This window comes from Sus scrofa, chromosome 6 (assembly GCF_000003025.6).
Source record: "Sus scrofa isolate TJ Tabasco breed Duroc chromosome 6, Sscrofa11.1, whole genome shotgun sequence".
NCBI classification, from domain to species: Eukaryota; Metazoa; Chordata; class Mammalia; order Artiodactyla; family Suidae; genus Sus; species Sus scrofa.
The window spans coordinates 112377315-112398161 of NC_010448.4; the positions used below are offsets into that span (position 1 = coordinate 112377315).

The following is a 20847-nucleotide window of genomic DNA, read 5'->3' on the forward strand; positions in this document are numbered from 1 at the left end:
TTACCAATACAGGCATATATTTTGAAAACCATCTGTGGTATTCATAAATTACATATATAATTTGACTAAACAGTCAATATTTGTTGCTCATGTTTGTTCTCACATATACTAATGAATTTGTAAATGATAAATTCTTATATCTGACCCCCATGTCCTTGAGGTGATTAAAAAAACCATAAGAGAAGAATAAGATGAATAAACTTTGGTTTATTTTTTTTCAAATGCATTTTTTTTTTCCAAATCTCTGAGATTACTGTAAGATTTAAATTTGTTCTGGAAGATGCAGCTTATGTCTATTAAGTAAGAGTTATCTGCTGTGCCCTTTTATTTAACAAAATATACTTTATTACTTTCAGAATATTAACTTTATCTTGAGGAATCAGACCTTTAGGAATTTTTTTTAATTAGTTCCCTGTGCAGCATTGACCAGTACAGTACAATCCCATATCTAAACTTCCACATGTATAATCTGATAGAATTTAAGGCATGTACACCTATCAATTGGTCTATGTAGGTACATGCAAATTTTATTAGCTAAACTAGGATATTTGAAGGAAAGCAAAAACATTTTAACAAGGAATTCAAAAACCCAGGGTGCATAGTATTTACAATCTGCATAGAACTGTAAAATATAGAAATATTCCTTTAGAGGTTTACACAGGGAACTTACCTCCATTTCTCAGGAGAATATTTGTGGGCCTTGTGGATCAGGTGACTTTCCTTTCTGTGTATATTTGAAAATACATCCTTTATTTCCCACCATGTTTATTTATTGAACTTTCTCTCCTCCCTGGTCTGTACAGTAGCCTAATGACTTTCCCTGTAGTTTCTTCCTTGCAGCCTCCAAAGCAAGCATGCAGGCATATATAAGCTAATTGCTATGAGCAAACACTGGAAGTAATAAAAATAACTGCAATTTTAGATGTCTTCTGAGGTTTCGGTGTCCTCAAGAGCTCCATTATTTCTATTTCAATCTGTCACCTTCCCCCACAATGTATCAGATTTTTGCTGTATCTTCACCTGATTTCCACAAAACACCAGAAAGACACAAGTTGACAAAAAACAAAGCAAAATCCTCAAACCCTCCTAGATGTCTTTTTTGGTGGAAACAGAGGGGATAGTTTATACATGAGAGTGCGAACAAAGTGAAATTAACTATCAAAAATATTAATTTTTTCCGGAGTTCCCGTCGTGGCGCAGTGGTTAACGAATCCAACTAGGAACCATGAGGTTGCGGGTTCGGTCCCTGCGCTTGCTTAGTGGGTTAACGATCTGGCGTTGCCGTGAGCTGTGGTGTAGGTTGCAGACGCGGCTCAGATCCTGCGTTGCTGTGGCTCTGGCGTAGGCCGGTGGCTACAGCTCCGATTAGACCCCTAGCCTGGGAACCTCCATATGCCGCGGAAGCGGCCCAAAGAAATAGCAAAAAGACAAAAAAAAAAAAAAATATTAATTTTTTCCCAGTGCTATCTATCATATATCTTTTACTTCCTTTTCCATTAGTTTTTCTTCCTTTTCCTTTTTTTAATTACTCAATGAATTTTATTACATTTATAGTTGTAGAACAATCATCACAATCAAATTTTATAGCATTTCCATCCCAAACCCTCAGTACATCCCCCCACCTCCCAACCTATCTCATTTGGAAACCATAAGTTTTTCAAAGTCTGTGTGTCAGTATCTGTTCTACAAAGTTCTTTGTGTCCTTTTTTTAGATTCCACATGTAAGTGAAAGCATTTGATGTTGGTGTCTCATTGTCTGACTGACTTCACTTAGCATGATAATTTCTAGGTCCATCCATGTTGCTACAAATGACGTTATTTCTTTCCTTTTAATGGCTGAGTAATATTCTATTGTGTATATGTACCACATCTTCTTGATCCACTCCTCTGTCAATGGACCACATAGGTTGTTTCCATGTCTTGGCTATTGCAGATAGTGCTGCAATGAACATTGGAGTACAGGTATCTTTTCAAGTCATGTTTTTCTCTGGAGAGATGCCCAGGGGTGAGATTGCTGGATCAAATGGTAATGCTATTTTTAGTTTCTTGAGGAATCTCCATATAGTTTTCCACAGTGGTTGCACCAATTTACATTCCCACCAGCAGTGTAAAAGGGTTCACATTTCTCCACATCCTCTCCAGCATTTACTGTTTGTAGACTTCTCAACAATGGCCATTCTGGCTGGTGTAAGGTGGTACCTCATAGTGGTTTAGATTTTCATTTTTCTAATAATGAGTGATGTTGAACATCTTTTCACGTGTTTTTTGACCATCTGTATGTCTTCTTTGGAGAATTGTCTGTTTAGATCTCCTGCCCATTTTTTGATGGGGTCATTTGTTTTTTAGGTATTGAGCAGTAGGAGATGTTTATAAATTTCAGAGATTAACCCCTTGTCAGTCAATTAATTTAAAATTTTTTCTCCCATTCTGTGGGTTGTCTTTTTGTTTTGTTTAGGGTTTCCTTTACTATGTAGAAACGTTAAGTTTAATTAAGTCCCATTTGTTTGTTTTTATTGTCATTACTCTAAGAGGTGGATCTGAGAAGATATTGCTGTCATTTATGTCAGAGAATGTTTGGCCTATGTTTTCCTTTAAGAGTTTTATAGTATCTGATCTTATATCTAGGTCTTTAATCCATTTTGAGTTTATTTCTGTGTATGGTGTTAGGAAGTGTTCTAATTTCATTCTTTTATGTGTGGTGTCCAGTTTTCCCAGCACCACTTATTGAAGGGGCTGTCTTTTCTCCATTGTATATTCTAGCCTCTTTTGTCATAGATTAGTTGGGTCTAGGTGCATAGGTTTAATTTAGGGCTTTCTGTCTTGTTCCACTGATCTATATTTCTGTCTTTGTGCCAGTACCATACAGTTTTGATGACTGTAGCTGTGTGATATAGTCTGAAGTCAGGGAGCCTGATTCCTCCAGCTCCATTTTTCTTTTTCAGGATGTCTTTGGCTATTCTGGGTCTTTTGTGCTTCCAAACAAACTTTAAAATATTTTGTTCTAATTCTGTGTAAAATGTCCTGGGGTAATTTGATAGGGATTGCATTGAATCTGTAGATTGCCTTGGGTAGTATAGTCATTTTGATAATATAGACTCTTCCAATCCAAGAGCATGATATGTCTTTCCATCGGTTTGTGTCATCTTTGATTTCTTTCAACAGCATCTTGTAAGTCTCAGGGTACAGGTCTTTTGTCTCTTTAGGTAGGTTTATTCCTAAGTATTTTATTCTTTTTGATGCAATGGTAAACAGGATTGCTTCCTAATTTCTGTTTCTGATTTTACATTGTTAGTATATAGAAATGCAGTCAATTTCTATATACTAACTAAAATGCATTAATTTTGCATCCTGCAACTTTGCCAAATTCATTGATGAGTTCTAACAGTTTTCTGGTAGTATCTTTAGGATTCTCTAGGTATAGTATCATGTTGTGTGCAAACAGTGAGAGTTTTACTTCTTCTTTTCCAACTCGGATTCCGTTTACTTCTTTTACTTCTCTGATTGCCGTGGCTAGGACTTCCAAAACTATGTTGAGGAGTAGTGGTGAGAGCAGACATCCTTGTCTTACTCCTGATCTCAGTGGGAATTCTTTCAGCTTTTCACTGTTGAGAATGATGTTAGCTGTGGGTTTGTCATATTTGGCCTTTATTATGTTGAGGGACATTCCCTCTATGCCCACTTTCTGAAGGGTTTTTATCAGAAACGGGTGTTGGATTTTTGTCAAAGATTTTTTTCTGCATCTATTGAAAGGGTCATATGGTTTTTATTCTTCAGTTTGTTAATGTGGTGTATCACACTGATTGATTTGTAGATATTGAAGAATCCTTGCATCCATGGGATAAATCCCATTTGAACATGATGTACAGTCCTTTAAATGTATTGTTGGATTCAGTTTGCTAGTATTTTGTTGAGGATTTTTGCATCTATGTTCATCAGTGAAATTGGCCTGTAGTTTTCTTTTTGTGTGGTATCTTTGTCTGGTTTTGGTATCAGGGTGATGGTGGCCTCATAGAATGAGTTTGGGAGTGTTCCTTCCTCTGCAATTTTTGGGAATAATTTCAGAAGGGTAGGTGTTGGCTCTTCTCTAAATGTTTGATAGAATTCACCTGTGAAGCCATCTGGTCCTGAACTTTTGTTTGTTGGAAGTTTTTTAATCAGAGTTTCAATTTCAGTACTTGTGATTGGTCCATTAATCTTTCTATTTCATCTTGGATTAGTCTTGGAAGATTGTGCTTTTTTTAAGAATTTATCCATTTCTTCTAGGTTTTCCATTTTATTGGCGTATAGTTGCATGTAGTCATCTCTTAAGATCCTTTGTGTTTCTGTGATGTCAGTTGTTACTTCTCCCTTTTCATTTCTAATTGTATTGTTTTGACTCCTTTCTCTTTTTTTTCTTGATAAGTCTGGCTAAGGATTTATAAATTTTGTTGATCTTTTAACCAGCTTTTAGTTTCATTAATCTTCTCTATGGTTTTCTTCATTTCTATTTCATTGATTTCTGCTCTGATCTTTATGATTCCTTTCCTTCTACTAACTTCGTGTCCTGTCCGTTCTTCTCTCTCGAGCTGCTTTAGATGTAAAATTAGGTTGTTTATTTGAGCTTTTTCTTATTTCCTGAGGTAGGCTTGTATTGCTCTAAACTTGCCTCTTAGAACTGCTTTTGCTGCATCCCATAGGTTTTGGAGTGTCATATCATTGTTATTTGCTTCTAGGTATTTTTTAATTTCCTTTTTTATTTCTTCAGTGATCCATTGGTTGTTCAGTAGTATGTTGTTTAGTTTCCACATGTCTGTGTTTTTTTCAGTTTTTTTCTTGTTGTTGATTTCCAGTCGTACAGCATTGTGGTTGGAGGAGATGCTTGATATGATTTAAATTTTCTTAAAGTAATTAAGGCTTGATTTGTAGCCCAGGATGTGATCAGTCTTGAGAAGAATGCACTTGAGAAGAATGTGCATTCTGTTGCTTTTGGATGGAATGTCCTATAAATATCTATTAAGTCCATCTGGTCTAATGCTTCCTTCAGGGTCTGTGTTTCCTTATTGATTTTCTGTCTGGATGATCTGTCCATTGCTGTAAGTGGAATGTTAAAGTCCCCCACTAGTATTGTGTTATTGTTGATTTCTCCTTTTAAGGTTGTTAGCTGTTGCCTTATACATTGTGGTGATCCTATGTTGGGTGCATAAATATTTAAAATTGTTATATCTTCTTCTTGGATTGATCCTTTGATCATTATGTAATGTCCTTCCTTGTCTTTTAAAATATTCTTCATTTTAAGGTCTATTTTGTCTGACATGACTATTGCTGCTCCAGCTTTCCTTTGATTTCCGTTTGCATGGAACATTTTCTTCCATCCTCTCACTTTCAATTTATACATGTCCCTAGAAGTGAAGTAGGTCTCTTGAAGACAGCATATATATAGGTCTTGTTTTTGTATCCACTCAGCCAGTCTGTGTCTTTCGATTGGGGCATTTAGTCCATTGACATTTAAGGTAATTATTGATATGTATGTTCTTATTGCCATTTTATTAATGGTTTTGGATTTGTTTTTGTTGCTCTTTTTTTCATCCCTTCTCTTGTTCTCTCCTCTTATGGTTTTATGACTCTTTAGTGTTGTATTTGAGTTGATTTTTCTTGTTTGTGTATCAATCGTAGATTTTTGGTTTGCAGTTACCCTGAAGTTTTGATATAGGGGTCTATATATGTATGAGCTTGTTTTAAGTTGTCAGTCTCTTAATTGCAACTGCATCTCCAGTGTCCTGAATTTGTACCCTCCTCCTCATGATTTCTGATTTTTGTAGCATAATTGTGCATGGATGATTTCCTATCTTTACTGTATATATATGCTTTTACTGGTAAGCCTTGTCATTTGTGGAATTTTTGTTTTTGGTTGTGGCCTTTTCTGCATAGAGAAGTTCCTTTAGTATTTGTTGTAAAGCTGGTTTAGTGTTGCCGAATTAGCTTAGCTTTTGCTTATCTGTAAAGCTTTTGATTTCTCTTTCAAATCTGAATGAGAGCCTTGCTGGGAAAAGGAATCTTGGTTGGAGGTTTTTTCCTTTCATCATGTTAAGTTTATCATGCCACTCCCTTCTGGCCTGCAGAGTTTCTGCTGAAAAATCTGCTGATAACCTTATTGGGTTTCCCTTATGTGTTATTTGTTTCTTTTCCCTAACCACTTTCAGTATTTTACCTTTGTCTTTAATTTTGGTCGGTTTGATTAATATGTGTCTCAAGGTGTTCCTCCTTGGGTTTATTTTATATAGTACTTGTTGCACTTCCTGGATTTGAGTGAGTGGTTCCTTTCCCATGTTAGGGAAGTTTTTGGCTATTACCTCTTCGAATATTTTTTCCTGTCCCTTTCTCTCTCTCTTCTCCTTCTGGCACCCCTATAATATGGATGCTGGTGCATTTAACATTGTCCCAGAGTTCTCTGAGACTCTCTTCATTTCTTTTTCATCTTTTTTTCTTTTTTCTGTTAGCATCAGTGATTTCCACTAATCTGTCCTCCACCTCACTTATTCGTTCTTCTGCCTCCTGTATTCTGCTATTCGTTGCTTCTCATGAATTTTTTATTTCAGTTATTGGATTTTGCATTTCTGCTTGCTTAAGTTTTAAATCTTATATTTCTTTGCTCAGTGTTGCCTGTAAATTATCAGTCTATGCCTCCAGTTTGTTTCCAATGTCTTGCATCATCATCAGCATCAGCAGTCTAAAGTCTTTTTCCTGGGGGCTGAGAATCTCCAGATTACTTAGATAGTTTTCTGGAGGTTTTTCTTTCTCCCTTATCTGAGTTACAATTCTCTGTCTTTTCATTTTTATAGGTTTTTGGCATGGTGTCATTTCTGCAGACAGTAGAGTTGTAGCCTCTCTTATTTCTTATGTCTGCCCCCCTTGTGGCTGAAGTTGGAAGCAGGGCTTGCTGTAGGCTTCCTGATGGGAGGGACTGGTGCCTGCCCACTGGTAGGTGGAGCTGATTCCTATCCCTCTGGTGGGTGGGGCTTTGTCTGTGGGTGAGATTAGAGGGGGCTGTGTGCCTGGGGGGGATGTCTTTAGGCAGCCTGTTTACTGATGGGTGGGGCTGTGATCCCACCTGGATTGTTGTTTGGCCTGGGGCTTCTCAGTGCTGAGGGTGGGGCCAGACTTTCCCAAAATGGCCACCCCCAGAGAAATGCATGCTGATGAATCTTCCCAAGAGCTTCGCCTCCAATGTCCTTCCCCCAGAAAGAACCACTGCCACCCCCTGTTTTCCCAGAAGATCCTCCAAGAACTGCAGTCAGACCCAGATTCCTATGGAGACTTTGCTTTGCCCTGGGACCCAGTGCACATGAAAGTCTGTGTGTGCCTTTCAAGAATGGGGTCTCCATTTCCCCCAGTCCTGTGGAGCTCCTGCACACAAGCCCCACTGGCCTTCAATACCAGATGCTCCGGGGGCTCTTTCTCCCAATTCCAGATCCCCAGGTGTGGGGATTTGATGTGGAGCTCAGAACTCTCACTCCTGTAGTTGAGTCTCTTTGATACAGTTTCCAGTTTGTTGGCTTCCCACCTGGGAGGTGTGGGGTTGCTAATATCATGTAATTGCCCCTCCTTCCTCTTGATGTTGGCTCTTCTTTGTCTTCTGAAGTAGGATATCTTTTTGAAAGTTTCCAGTCCATTTGGTTGAAGGTTGTTCAGCATTTGGTTGTAATTTTGTTGTTTTTATGATGGAAGTTGAGCTCCAGTCCTTCTGCTCTGCCATCTTAAATCTCTTCCCTTAATCATGTATCTTCTCTCATCTTTCTCACTATGCTCTTCCTACCCTCCTCCACCACCAACATCCTTCCTTTGGATTGAAAATATGATATTCTTTCTTCCTCCCTACCTCCTTTTTTTCTTTCTGTCTGTCTCTCATTCTTTTTACAGCTGCATCAGTAGCATATGGAATTTCCCAGGCTAGGGGTTAAATCAGAGCTGCAGTTGTAGGCCTACATCACAGCCACGGCAACACCAGATCCGAGCTGCATCTACAACCTGCGATGCAGCTTGTGGCGATGTTGGATCCTTAACCCACTGTGTGAAGCCAGGGATGGAACCTGACTATTCACAGAGACCATGTTGGGTCCCTTGCCTGCTGAGCCACAGTGCTAACTGCTTAAATATGATACTCTTTATTCACCTCTTTTGTACTGAGTCTCAACCCCAAGAAATTATCTTCCTACACAAAGCCTTATTTCCAGTAACAGGACTTTTTATACCAGGTGATTTAATTTTGTTTTTACTGGAGTTCCTGTTGTGGCTCAGCAGTTAACAAACCTGACTGGCATCCATGAGGTTCAATCCTTGGCCTCGCTCAGTGGGTTAAGGATCCAGTGTTGTTTAGGTCACAGATGTGGCTCGGATCCCGCTTTGCTGTGGCCCTGGTATAGGCTGGTGGCTACGGCTCTGACTGGACTCCTAGCCTGGGAACCTCCATATGCCATGGGTGTGGCGCTACAAAGAGAGAAAGACAAAAAAAAATAGTTTTTACTAGACTACATAATAAATTGGCTAAGTTACTAAAGTTAAAAAAACATTAATATGTTTTCATTCTAGGTGTACTTCCAAGAATTTCTTGAGAATTGAAGAATTTACTTCCCCACAGCTGAGAATGTTGCTGGCAGACAGTCCTACTGACAGCCTTCTTTCAATATCTCCTCCACTAAAGAGTGTTCAATTACTCTAGATCAAAAACCCTCCTAGGGTGGCATGTGTTCAGTGACTCACGTACATGGGGCAATAGAGATGCAGTGCCCTTGCCTCAATTTGGAATAACTCGGAAGGACCACTGTAAATTTAAAACAGCTTGACGTGTCAGCATTGCCATCTTCTCCTTCTGCCTAATCTGGCTTCTTTCACTTCTCTTCCACAAACATTGATCCCAAAAGCCCTCCCTGATAGAATTTCTGCATGGCAATTATCTCAGAATCTGCTGCCTTTGGAATTCATATGACATGTTCTTAATTAAGTGTTCCTCTAGTATTTACCAACTCTCTCAAGGAAGAAGGGACCCCAGCAACACTTTTAGGCAAACTTGGACTGGTTCTTTGCTTGGGTGATTTGCATAGTAGGCTCATTTGCTCAGACTGTGGCCTTGAGTATTTGGGGAGAAGAGCCAGGCATGAGTATTTTAAAAATATTGCTAGCAATTCTAATGTGTAGGTAAGTTCAGGAACCACTGGCCAATATCTCTGCTACTCTTCATCATGTCTCTCTACCTCCCTGGCCTTTCTTCCTTGTCAAAGGAACCCTTCCTAGCTCTTTGACATTCTTGTGTTTGATTTGAGGAATAGTTTTATTTAATGCTCATCTGAGAGTCATGCTTATTCCACCTTGAGACCAATGAATGACTTCTGCCTCCTTGGCTCAGATTATGGCTCTTTTTCTCCATTCTTCAAGATCTCTGTGATTAATTTGCACATTGCATCTTTCCCAGAGAACTAGTGTAGTTTAGTTAGAATTATGATTTGACAATAGATGAATCAACTTAACATGCAAAAAATAGTAAAAGACAGTATATGTCAAAGGAATTATTTTGTTACACCATTTCATTTTATTTTACCATTAGGAAGTCAATAGTTATAATAAATTATTTGAGAAAAATAAAAAGTATTAAGCAAATGAATGCTGAAACAAAAGAACAGACTAATAGCTCTATCTCTGTCCTGTCTGTGTTGTGACATCTGTAAATTCTGGGATAGCTGGCTACTAGCTTTCAGTACACAAGAAAGGTACATTTTGAAGCTTCAATCTAAGTAGTGTTTTTTTGATTATATATGTGCTGTTCACTTTTCCAAGTTATGAATTTAATATTAGAGACCTAACATTTATACTGTCCTTCACAGTTTATAAAATATCTTCAGTTCAATTATCTCATTTGACATTCTCCAGTTGTGCTGAGTGATTTAATAAACTGGGTGATACTGGCATTAAGTTCTTGTACAGAATGTAATCGTGATTAAGAAAAAGCAATTTGATATATTTGCCTCTATGCCCTGTACATCCAGTTATTAAGGCTTAATGTTGCATGATGACCTAATTTTTGAAAGATTCCTATACATGCAGTCAAAGAGTTTAAGAGGAATGGTACTATTAAGGAGGAAAATATTAGAACGTGGATTTAGAATTAGGTGAGCCAAGCTAAAAGAGATAATTCTACTCACATAGCAGAGTTATTAAGTCTGCATTTTTCATGCCCAAGTCCACAAGGAAAATCTCCAAAGTAATAAAGTTTGATCTCTTTAGGATCTATCATTTCCAGGCAATTTAATCAATTTTTAGAATTTCTGTAGTTCCAAGTTTCCTGGATATACTTGGATGTTCTTAATCTTGGTGATTAAGGAAGGAGAGTTGACAGGTATTGAAGCACTCTGGTCACTGTGGTTTGGAATCATGGACTGCTTTGCTTCAATGAACTTGATTAGTAGAGCCAAAGGCATTATATGAAACCTATTTAATACTGCTTTTAATAATGGTAACAGAGTTTAAAACATAGACTGCAGAAAACTAACACAGAGATTTTCTTCACCTTAAAGAGGAAAGTGAAATCTTTTATCAAGGTTAAGTGTTTATGTTGAAAAGGCAAAGAGCATATATGTATTATAGAATCTTAAAGTTCTAATGAAAGTTCCAGTCGAACCTTATCAGTAATTTTTGAGAAAATAAGAGATGACATTGAAAGTTAAAGTGAAAAAGTTTTTTGAGAGGGAAAGCATTTTCTTCTTTTGTAAATTATAAAAGAACATGGGTATGTAGCTAAAGATGACTGTGTCTTAATGACAATAGCTAACAATAGCTAAATTTCATGGCCTGTTTACTATGACCCAGGTGGCAGGTGTTGTCATCCCAACAGCCCTGTGATGTACCCCTGTTTTACAGACAAAGACACTAAGACACCAAACGAATGATCAGACAGTATGACACCATTAAAGGGCAGAGGCAGGATCTGAACCCAGGGAGAAACACGCTGACCTGTGCCTTCTGGGAAAGTTTACTTTCTCTTCCAGGCACTTGAGGTTGTTGCAGTGCTCTGGCAGGCCGAAGGTTAGTATATTGGAAAAACAGACTAGCTACATTGGGTAAAGGAACAGAATCAAAGATTCATCTTTCTTAGTCGAGAAGAAAATGAGTTTCTGCCAGCAGACTAAATGTTCCCCCAGAGCCTTAGAAATGTTACTTTGATTTCCAGAATTGTTCAGCTTACAACTTGAAAATGAAACGTTTGGGCCAGAGATGGCAGGCGGGTCTCTGTCAATGAATGAGAGACACCATTGATAGTGGCTGGGAATGGAAGGATGCTTCCAGCGGCTTTCCAGGCCCTGGGTCAACAGGGCACAGTGCTGTCTGCCTGGGACTGGGAAAGGGATGGATGAGTAAGAATGCTAGGAATGTACCAGTCTTGGTGCCAACAGTCAGGGAAAAGGACTTGGTGAGTATAAGGAATGATTAAAGCATTCCCCTCTCATTGGGGGTCTCCAATTCCCCTCCCTCCCACATAAATCTTTACCAATATTCTCAGTGTTTCATAGGATATGTTTCCTTATAAAATATACCACTTATTTTTAAAATTTATGTTGAACTAATTTAAAATTTTAACTGAGGTATGTAAATTAAAGATACTCGACTCTCGGCATCCCCAAACGACAGTCCTGTGTGGTGTACCTAACGTATCAAGGACAGCATGCATTAGTGCGTCTTTTCCTTTGTTCACTCAGCCCTGTGTTTTTTCACTCAGTGCCTGCTCCCGCCGCCAAGTGATAGAGATAGTGTGAGTTCAGGAGCCAGACGGTTGGGCTTAACTCTTGGCTCTGGCACTTACTAGCTGAGTGTTAGTGGACAAGCCTCGTAACTTCTGCTCTGGCTTCTCCATCTATAGAAAGCGGGGAAAGTAAAAGCAACTTTATATGCCTTAATATGTGTTTTGTAGATACCAAGACATTCTGACGCTAGCGTTTTACTGTTGTTACCAAAGGCGTCAGTGCAGAGTTTCCACACAACTGTAATGGAGCAGGATCCTATGGGGCCTTCGTGGGACAGACGCCCCCCGCAACCCCCAAAACCACCATGTCCTCTGCCTGCCTCTTTTTTTTTTTTTCTTTTTTTTTTGTCTTTTTGCCATTTCTTGGGTCGCTTCTGCGGCATATGGAGGTTCCCAGGCCAGGGGTCCAGTTGGAGCTGTAGCTACCGGCCTACGCCACAGCCACAGCAATGCAGGAATCTGAGCCGTGTCTGCAACCTACACCACAGCTTACGGCAACGCCGGATCCCTAACCCACTGAGCAAGGCCAGGGATCGAACCCGCAACCTCATGGTTCCTAGTCAGATTTGTTAACCACTGTGGCATATGGAAGTTCCTGGGCAAGGGGTTCAATTGGAGCTGCAAGTGCAAGCCTACGCCACAACCATGGCAACAGCAGATCCAAGCTGCATCTTCAACCTACAAAGCAGCTTGTAGCAATGCCAGATCATTAACCCACTGAGCGAGGTCAGGGATTGAACCTGTATCCTCCCAGACACTAAGTCAGGTTCTTAACCTGTTGAGCCACAACGGAAACTCTTATTTAATTTCTGAGCCAACCTGGAGAGTGGGGAGTTGGTTCTTTGGGATGAGTTCACCTTCTTCCGCCCAGGATTGCTGGCTTCCTCAATAGTTACAGCATAGCTCCACCAGGCTGGGACTCACTCAATAATTGTATGATGCTTTGTGATCTTAAAATTGTTCATTGTGAGGGGGAAAAAAAAAGCGATGTCTATTAACAGCGATGAAATAGGGTAATTACTCTAAGGATTTAATGAGCCAGTATGCCAAGTGACTAGAGTACTGTCTTTTCACATAAAAAGAACTCAGTATTGTTAAAATTTATCCCTGTCGTTGAGTGTGTATGTGTTTATGGGTATATTTGAGCAACAAACACATTTAGTTCAATATAATCTATGAGGCTATATTTTCTCCAAACACAAAAGAAGTCAACTTCAATTTATGTTTATGCGAGGCCTGGGAAGATAGGCCATTGCTTCAGTTTGAATTACTCTGAAGGTCACAGAAATCCTCGTGCATCATATGAAGTAAGTATAGAAGGTGAAAAAGCCCTGGGGCAAAGGAAGACGTTTCTTTCAGTCTGGTTCTTGATACTTTTATTGATACTCAACATCAAGGTGGAGTTAAAACAGGAAGATTTAAAAAATAATCTTGCAAAACAAAAAAAAAACATAATAAAAATAGTCTCAAGTAGCCCCTCCAAATATAGAAACCATTTAAAATTCAAACAGAAAAATTAGAAGATATTCTCATCCAAACCAGTCATATTTCTCTTTTGACTCAGATGTTGCTACAGTAAATGTCTTTACCACACGCAGCCAAAAACTCTATTAGAAAAAAGCAGCAAATTGTAAATCGAACCAGGCAAATTGTCTTTGCCACAAAGTAGAACCTGAACAAATAAACTACCACTGATATATATGGTAACGTACAAGATAAAGATAACATTCTTAAACTTGGGGCTTTTTATTCAAAGTATGTTAGTTGCAGAAAAAGATAAAGAAACAAATTACTGTAGAAGCTGACTGGTATCCGTTTAGTAATTAAGTTCACCATGCATTCCTGAACACAAAAATACTTTTAAGAATTATCCTCAAGGTCAACATGTCCAAATCTTTAAAAATTGGATAAATAAATCCAATATTTTAAATATATGTGTGTGTGTGTGTGTGTATGGCTTTAGAGTACCTAAAAGTATATATCTATATCTATATATAGCTTTAGAGTACCTATATAAAGCTTTAGAATACCTAAAAAAATGTCTGCCTACCATGTTTCTGATTCATAAACATGTTTCTCGTCAAGAGACCTGCTCCACCCCTGCCCATTCCCCATCTAAGATTAGGCCCTTAAAGTAATCAATATCAGAATACCTATGTGGACATATATTTTGTTAAACCATAAAGAATAAATATATTCTCAAACTTTTAAGTCTGTCTGCACAATCATTTGTTGTAAAAGAAATTAAAGGAATTTCAATTACTTTAAATCTACAGATAATCTCCCCCAAACTTATTTCAGCTGCTATAGCATCATCTCTTTCCACCCACTGAATTCTTACCTAGACTGGCTAACAGAGAAAAATGGTAATAAATGTACTTTCATTACCAACCTTACAGAAATGCTAATAATTAATCAAAAAGTAATCCATGGTAAGAATGAATTTGCTGCATCAGAGAGAAAGCTTCGTTACTTTCCTCCTCCAGATGCCTTCTGAAAGGGGTCAGTCAGACGATGTTTTCCAAAAGAAGGATTTTTGTCTGTTGTTGGGCATATGATAGTAAAGCAATTGATAGGTGTTTTATATTTGTATTATCTATTAGCTCCTATGAGTCAAAATTAAGTGACAGTTCAGGGAAGTATGGCGCTCTTAGGTCTTCCAGTTTTTCTTATGAATGTGAAAGTGATACTTTCTCTCTCCCAATAAGGAAAAACTATTCAAATGAACAACTGTAAAACTGAAGGTTAAAAATGAGAGGAGAGGAGTTCCCGTCGTGGCACAGTGGTTAACGAATCCGACTAGGAATCATGAGGTTGCGGGTTCGGTCCTTGCCCTTGCTCAGTGGGTTAACAATCCGGTGTTGCCATGAGCTGTGGTGTAGCTCGCAGACGCGGCTCGGATACCATGTTGCTGTGGCTCTGGCGTAGGCTGGCAGCTACAGCTCCGATTAGACCCCTAGCCTGGGAACCTCCATATGCTGTGAGAGCGGCCCAAGAAATGGCATAAAGACAAAAAAAAAAAAAAGAGAGGCGAGGAAAAAGAGATGTTTAAAAAGGCTTTACTGCTTTTGCACCAGTGAAGTCAATTCATGTGCCACTGACCTAGAGAGACCCTGAAGAGCAGTGTGAACTATGAGTGGGAGTGTCATGTTCACCATGCAGGTCCAGGTCACCAAAAATACATGATTGGAGGTTACTCCCTGCTAAGATGGTGAATTGCAGAAACCATGTCATTATCAGGACTGATTTTTTTTGGCCAATTCTCTTTTACAGTTGCCTGTTTGAAAATGGCAGCAAAACAACTTAAATGTATATGTCGTCGGCAAAGACATAAAAGGTAAAATTATTGAAAAATCCTTAACAATAAAGAGATGGACCACTGTGGTGTTTTGGGTTAAGAATCTGACTGCAGCTCAGGTCACTGTGGAGGCATGGGTTCAATCCTCTGCCTTGTGCAGTGAGTTAAGGATCCAGCATTGCTTCAGCTGTAGTGTAGGTCACAGCTGCAGCTCGGATTCAATCCCTGGCCTGAGAACTTCCACATGCCACAGGTGCAGCTGTAAAAAACAAAAACAAAAATTTAATATGATTGCTATTACAATTAACTATATAGGAAACTAAGTATGGATTTTAGAATGAGGGAAAAACTCTCATATGCAATAATGATTATCAAAAAATTCATGAAATTTGCTAAAAAGCTATTAGAAATAACACGAGAGTAAAATAAGACAAACTAGATAAATAAAAGTGGATAGATTTTCAATACAGCAGTAAAAGAATCATTTGGAAAAATACTGCAAAAGTGTAATAATGAAATGATTACTTCTTCTTAGCTCTATAAAATTTCCAGGAAAATTTGTTGTGCAATTTGACAAAAAGTTTCTAAAATTTAAGTGTGAACGATAAAGAATGTAGGAAATTTTGATTAGAGAAAAAAATCTTGTGGGGAGTGACTTGTCAGAATCCTTCTAGTATAAGCATGTAGTATTGTGCACAAGTTAAGTAAATGATCAATGGAACAGAATAAATGCTTCGGAAACAGTCACACTTCTGTGGGAACTGTGTATGTGATAAAGGTGTGTCATGACTGGGTTAACAAGTGGTGTTTGTAAAACAGCCCGTGTATCTAGAAAATTTTTTAAAAGTTAAGATTTCTACTTCGTACAAAATAACTTCCAGGTGAATTAAAGAGAGATAACCAAGTGAAAAACAAGAAAGAAAAAAATATATATAGATGGATATTTTATAATTTGGAAGTGAGAAGGCCCTCTCAAAAATCTATAATTGAAAATACTGACAGAGTAAACCACATTAAAAAAAAAAAGAAAAAAATCCACATAAATCAAAAGTCAGTAACAAAACACATCATAGACAAACTGTAAGATTAGCAAAAGACCAGGAGAAAAAAAGCATATTACACAAGTCCTTACTAATCAATTAGAAAAAGCCAAATAATTCAGTTGGGAAAGAAAAACACGCAATTCAAAGAAACACAAATGACTAATAAACATAAGGAAAAAAGTCACCAACCCATCTCATTTGTAATCAGGAAAGTTATAATTAACATGAGGTTACCTTTTGTTGTCTATCATATTGGCAAAACTTTTACACATGGATAATGCCCAAGATTGTTGAAGATGAGGATCTATAGATTTTCATACATGGTGTTGGTGGGAACATCAATCGGGTATAGTCTTCAGTAGGGCAATTTGACCACTCGCATTAAAACTCAAAATGCCTAAGTTTTTACCATGGAATATAACCCATTTCAGAGATTCTAGCACTTTTTGTATGCAAGACTTTTATTGGTGATGTTGCATAAGTGATCCAAACCACTAGAAACGACCTCAAAAACATGTATCTGGATGGGGTCCATAAACCACGTTCATAAATACAGTTTTTAAGGTTTTATTACGTCACATGGTTACAGTCATTTTACAGAGTATTTGAAACTACCACTGTGGCCTGACTCAAAGGCTACCTTCCAAAGGAAAAAAGAGAAAGGTCTTGGCTAGATTGTCTCATATTTCTGTGGTTACTATTTTGAGCAGCATAGAATCCTTTTGCCAAAGACAGGAGTTGCTGGCTTTTAGAAAGCCTCATCATCTTTTAGCTAAAAGGCACTTTGAAGTAGCATTAAAGCATTTATCATTTTAGCCATATTTAATTAACTACTGTCCACATTCCTTAATCTAGCAAGTCCACCTCCAAGCATCTCATTTAGAGAAATATTCTCATGTAAAAAGACATGCACAAGGATGTCGACTACAGCATTGTTTGTGGTAGTAGAAAAATTGGAAACAGCCAATTACTTAGGAAATGGTTAAACTCTACGTCCATATTAAGGACTACTATATAGCAATTAAAAAGAATGACGTAGGAGTTCCCGTCGTGGCATAGCGGAAACGAATCCCGACTAGTAACCATGAGGTTTCGGGTTTGATCCCTGGCCTTGCTCAGTGGGTTAAGGATCTGGCATTGCCGTGAGCTGTGGTTCTGATGTAGGCTGGCAGCTATAGCTCCAATTAGACCCCTAGCCTAGGAACCCCCATATGCCTTGAGTGCGGCCCTAAAAGGACAAAAGACAAAAAAAAAAAAAAAAAAAAAGTACACTAATATGGACAAATTTCCAAGATTCATGCCTAGTGAAAAAGATGTTACAGAAAATATGTTAATACAGAATCCTGCTTTCATGAAAACAAAACAAAATGAAATCTTTACAGAAATGTGTGTATAAAAATGCTTTCTTGGAAAGACTGGAAATTACACATCAAATAGCTAAGAGATTTCTTCCTGTAACAGGGTTTCCACTTTCTGTTAATTTGAAAAGTGTCTTCACAAAGGAAATCTAGTCATGAATCACTCTTGGAAAACAGGGAGGTTTTGAAAAACACTATGTTTCCATTTACTGATTGTGAGTATATAAAATCTTGCTATTAGTGCTTAAAAATTATATATGTCTACAGACATACCTCAGAGATATTGAGGGTTCAGTTACAGACTACTGCAATAAAGCAATAAAGGGAGTCACACATTATTTGGTTTCCCAGTGCCTAGAGAAGTTATGTTTACGCTATACTGTATTAAGTATGCAACAGCACTGTGTCTAAAACGTGCATACAAAATATTATTTTAAAATAGTTTATTGCTAAAAATGCTAATGATCATCTAAGTTTTTGGTAAGTAATAATCTTTTTGCTGGTGAAGGGTTTAAAATATTGCAAGAATTACCAAAATGTGACACAGAGACGCAAAGTGAGCAAATGCTGTTGGAAAAACAGCGCTGACAGACTTGTTCCATGCAGCATTGCCACAAACCTTCAATTTGTAAAAAATGCAATATCCATAAAGTGTAATAAAGTGAAGTATAATAAAATGAGGTATGCTTGTGTTACAGAGAGTCTGACTGAACATCAGCCATAAGAAAGCAATTGGAAGTGTTTGTTTACCTGAGTGCTGGGAATTTTAAATGTTGTGATGTCTGAATTTAAAAAGATAGTTCAGTTTTTATTTGGATGTATAGCAGCACAGAGGCCCGGTCTAAAAATCCACTTTCAAAGACTATTCCAATTAGCAAATTTAGTAAGTTTCATTATGGAAATTCCCAGAGGCAAGCTCTGGCATTTAATGATTAGAACATTAATAAGAAAATATTGCTTGCAGACTGAAATCAATAGAAAAGTAAGTTTTACTAATATAAAATAATCTTTAAGCAAAAAAACACATGGAGTTAATTACAAGAGGTATATTGTAAAAGTATGATAATGATCATGAAGAATGGAGAAAAATCTAATGAGAACGTTTTCAGGTTTCCTAAAATTCATTTATGATTATAGTATGACACTGAATGATTTTACCAAATTGAGTAAGATGGTTTCCCTTTTCTGTGACTTTATCAGAGTAATGCTGTATTGTATGCTTGAAATTTCTTTAGAGAGATCTTTCACTATCTTTCTTGAAAGAGTAGATCTTCTCACCACACACAGAATAACTATGTGAGGCGATAGATATGTTAAGTAACAGGACTGTGGAAATCATTTCAAGTGTATACATATATCATCACATTGTACACTTTAAATACACAAAATTTTATTTGTCAATTATACCTCAATAATTCTGGGGAAAAAAATGGTCCAGTCAATGAATAGACGTCAAACCAAGGTGTATTTCAGTAGGAACAGAAAACAATGGCTTTGACAATTGCCTGGGAATTCCCAGCATCCACTGCAGTTTCCAGGGCCAGTCTAACTTTTTAGTAAGTTTCCTTATATTGGTGCTCTAGCAGGAAAGGCCCGTTTTAGTCAATATAACCATAAGCACAAGCAGAAGGGAATAGAAGCATAAATGATTTTAAGAATTACAGAGTTCGCTGATGCTATGATGTGATTTGCATACCACCTTCAGTGTAGTCTATTCCTGAGTCACTTGATGTTTCTCTTCTTGATGAGAAGATCCACAGTGGTTCCCTCTGATGCTCACCAGACACGGTGGCTATGCTAAGGGTTTCAATGGTGAACAGTGCAAGAACATATACACACTTTTATACTGTGGTTCTCAACACAGCTCTAGGACTTGGGATTTTTGCAAATTCAAAGCAGCCCAAGTAGAAAAGAAAAAGTTCAAACCAGTCACCAGATCCAAAATTAGCATTTTATTCAGAACGCTGGGGTCAGAGGTGTATCATTTATATTCTGGTACACAATACAGAGGCAAAGCTGTTGTCAGAAGTCTCTCCAGTTTAAAAGCTTTTTTTTTTCATTTTTTTTTTAAAAACACACACTATAGTGCCACCAGTGTCAGGCCACCCCTTTCATTTCTTGTCTTTCTTTTTTTTTTTTTTTGGTACAAATTATGTAAAACATTTGTGCTAAGAACTTTTCTCCCTCCCCAAACAAAAGAAAATTAAAAATAAAAAATTAAAAAATTAAAAATTGAGTATTCTAACTACAGCTCAATAATTGAATCAAATGTCACTTTGTTTTGTAAATACTTTATCCATAACGAAAGATATAAACATGCAAAAAACCTGAATCCATAGTCCAAATAATACATACACATGTTCTGAAGTTTTTGCACTTCTCCATAGACTATGCCAATAAAACATTATGTACACATACCATTTTTACAGTGAAGTGGAAAAAATACAGTAAATAAAAAAGTGTACATGGATTAAGACCAAAATGTGTCTAACATTCTAGTTTATGAAAAAATTCAATTTTGCTACAAATTGGTGATATGAAAACTCCCTTTATTTGCAACCAGCTGCGTAAGTTTTAAGATTTTAGTGAAAAAAAAAAAAAAACCTAAAGTCTAAAACTAGAAATAATATACATTTTCCAATCTCATGGTCTCATCCCCCAAGATAATAAAATTGCTCCATGAGTGGTTTGTTTGTCTGTTTAATTTCATATTTTAATAAAAGCAAATGCAATGTAACAAAAGCATGTTGAAGCATATCATGGTTTAACTTACTGCTCCCGCCACAAAATATTTTGTCTTTTACTTATCGTTTCAGAAATCAGTACCATTAAAGCCTTAAACATAAAACTAATTCCAATCTGAAAAAGGTACAAAAAGGCACATAAAATCCCAGTGCTTCTGTACTGTAAAATTCAAGTGTAACTGAGCTCAGTGTTTTTCCAAACAGCATTGGATCACTGATATTCCCTCTGAGCCCAAATTGGTTTGCAGCCTATGCCAAAGCCTCCAGCAAGCACTGTGCTAGTAGACTACAAAGTTAAAGCCTAGCTTCTGAATGCTTTTTTTGGGAATATCAGTTGAAATTGTTTGTACTTTTCCCAAAACCAAGTTCACCCTGAAGTTCAGTCATCACCTCCACCGTACATGTCAGCGAGCTTCTTGAAACGTGGCCCCCAATCGTTCAGGTAATCATAGTCCTGCTCACCTCCACTACTGGAGGAATTAAGGGAGCTCAAGGACCCAGCGGTAGAGCCACTGCCTTCATAGTCAAAGACTAGAAGGGAGTCATATGGCGGAGCTGTGGGATCATTGTCAGCAGCTTTAAGACCCTGCAGTTTGGAAGACAAGGAAAGGATGGAGAGAGGGTTACCATTTGCAAA

General features: G+C 37.7%; 1 protein-coding gene across 1 annotated transcript in view; it reads right to left on the bottom strand.

Annotated features, from left to right (window-relative positions):
* Nucleotides 19399-20847, bottom strand: part of CDH2 (cadherin 2) — a 232361-nt gene continuing 230912 nt past the window's right edge. Inside the window, exon 16 of the mRNA XM_021096205.1 lies at nt 19399-20796. Coding sequence (XP_020951864.1) covers nt 20590-20796 — 207 coding nt within the window. The 3' untranslated portion in view covers nt 19399-20589. The remainder of the gene's footprint in view (nt 20797-20847) is intronic.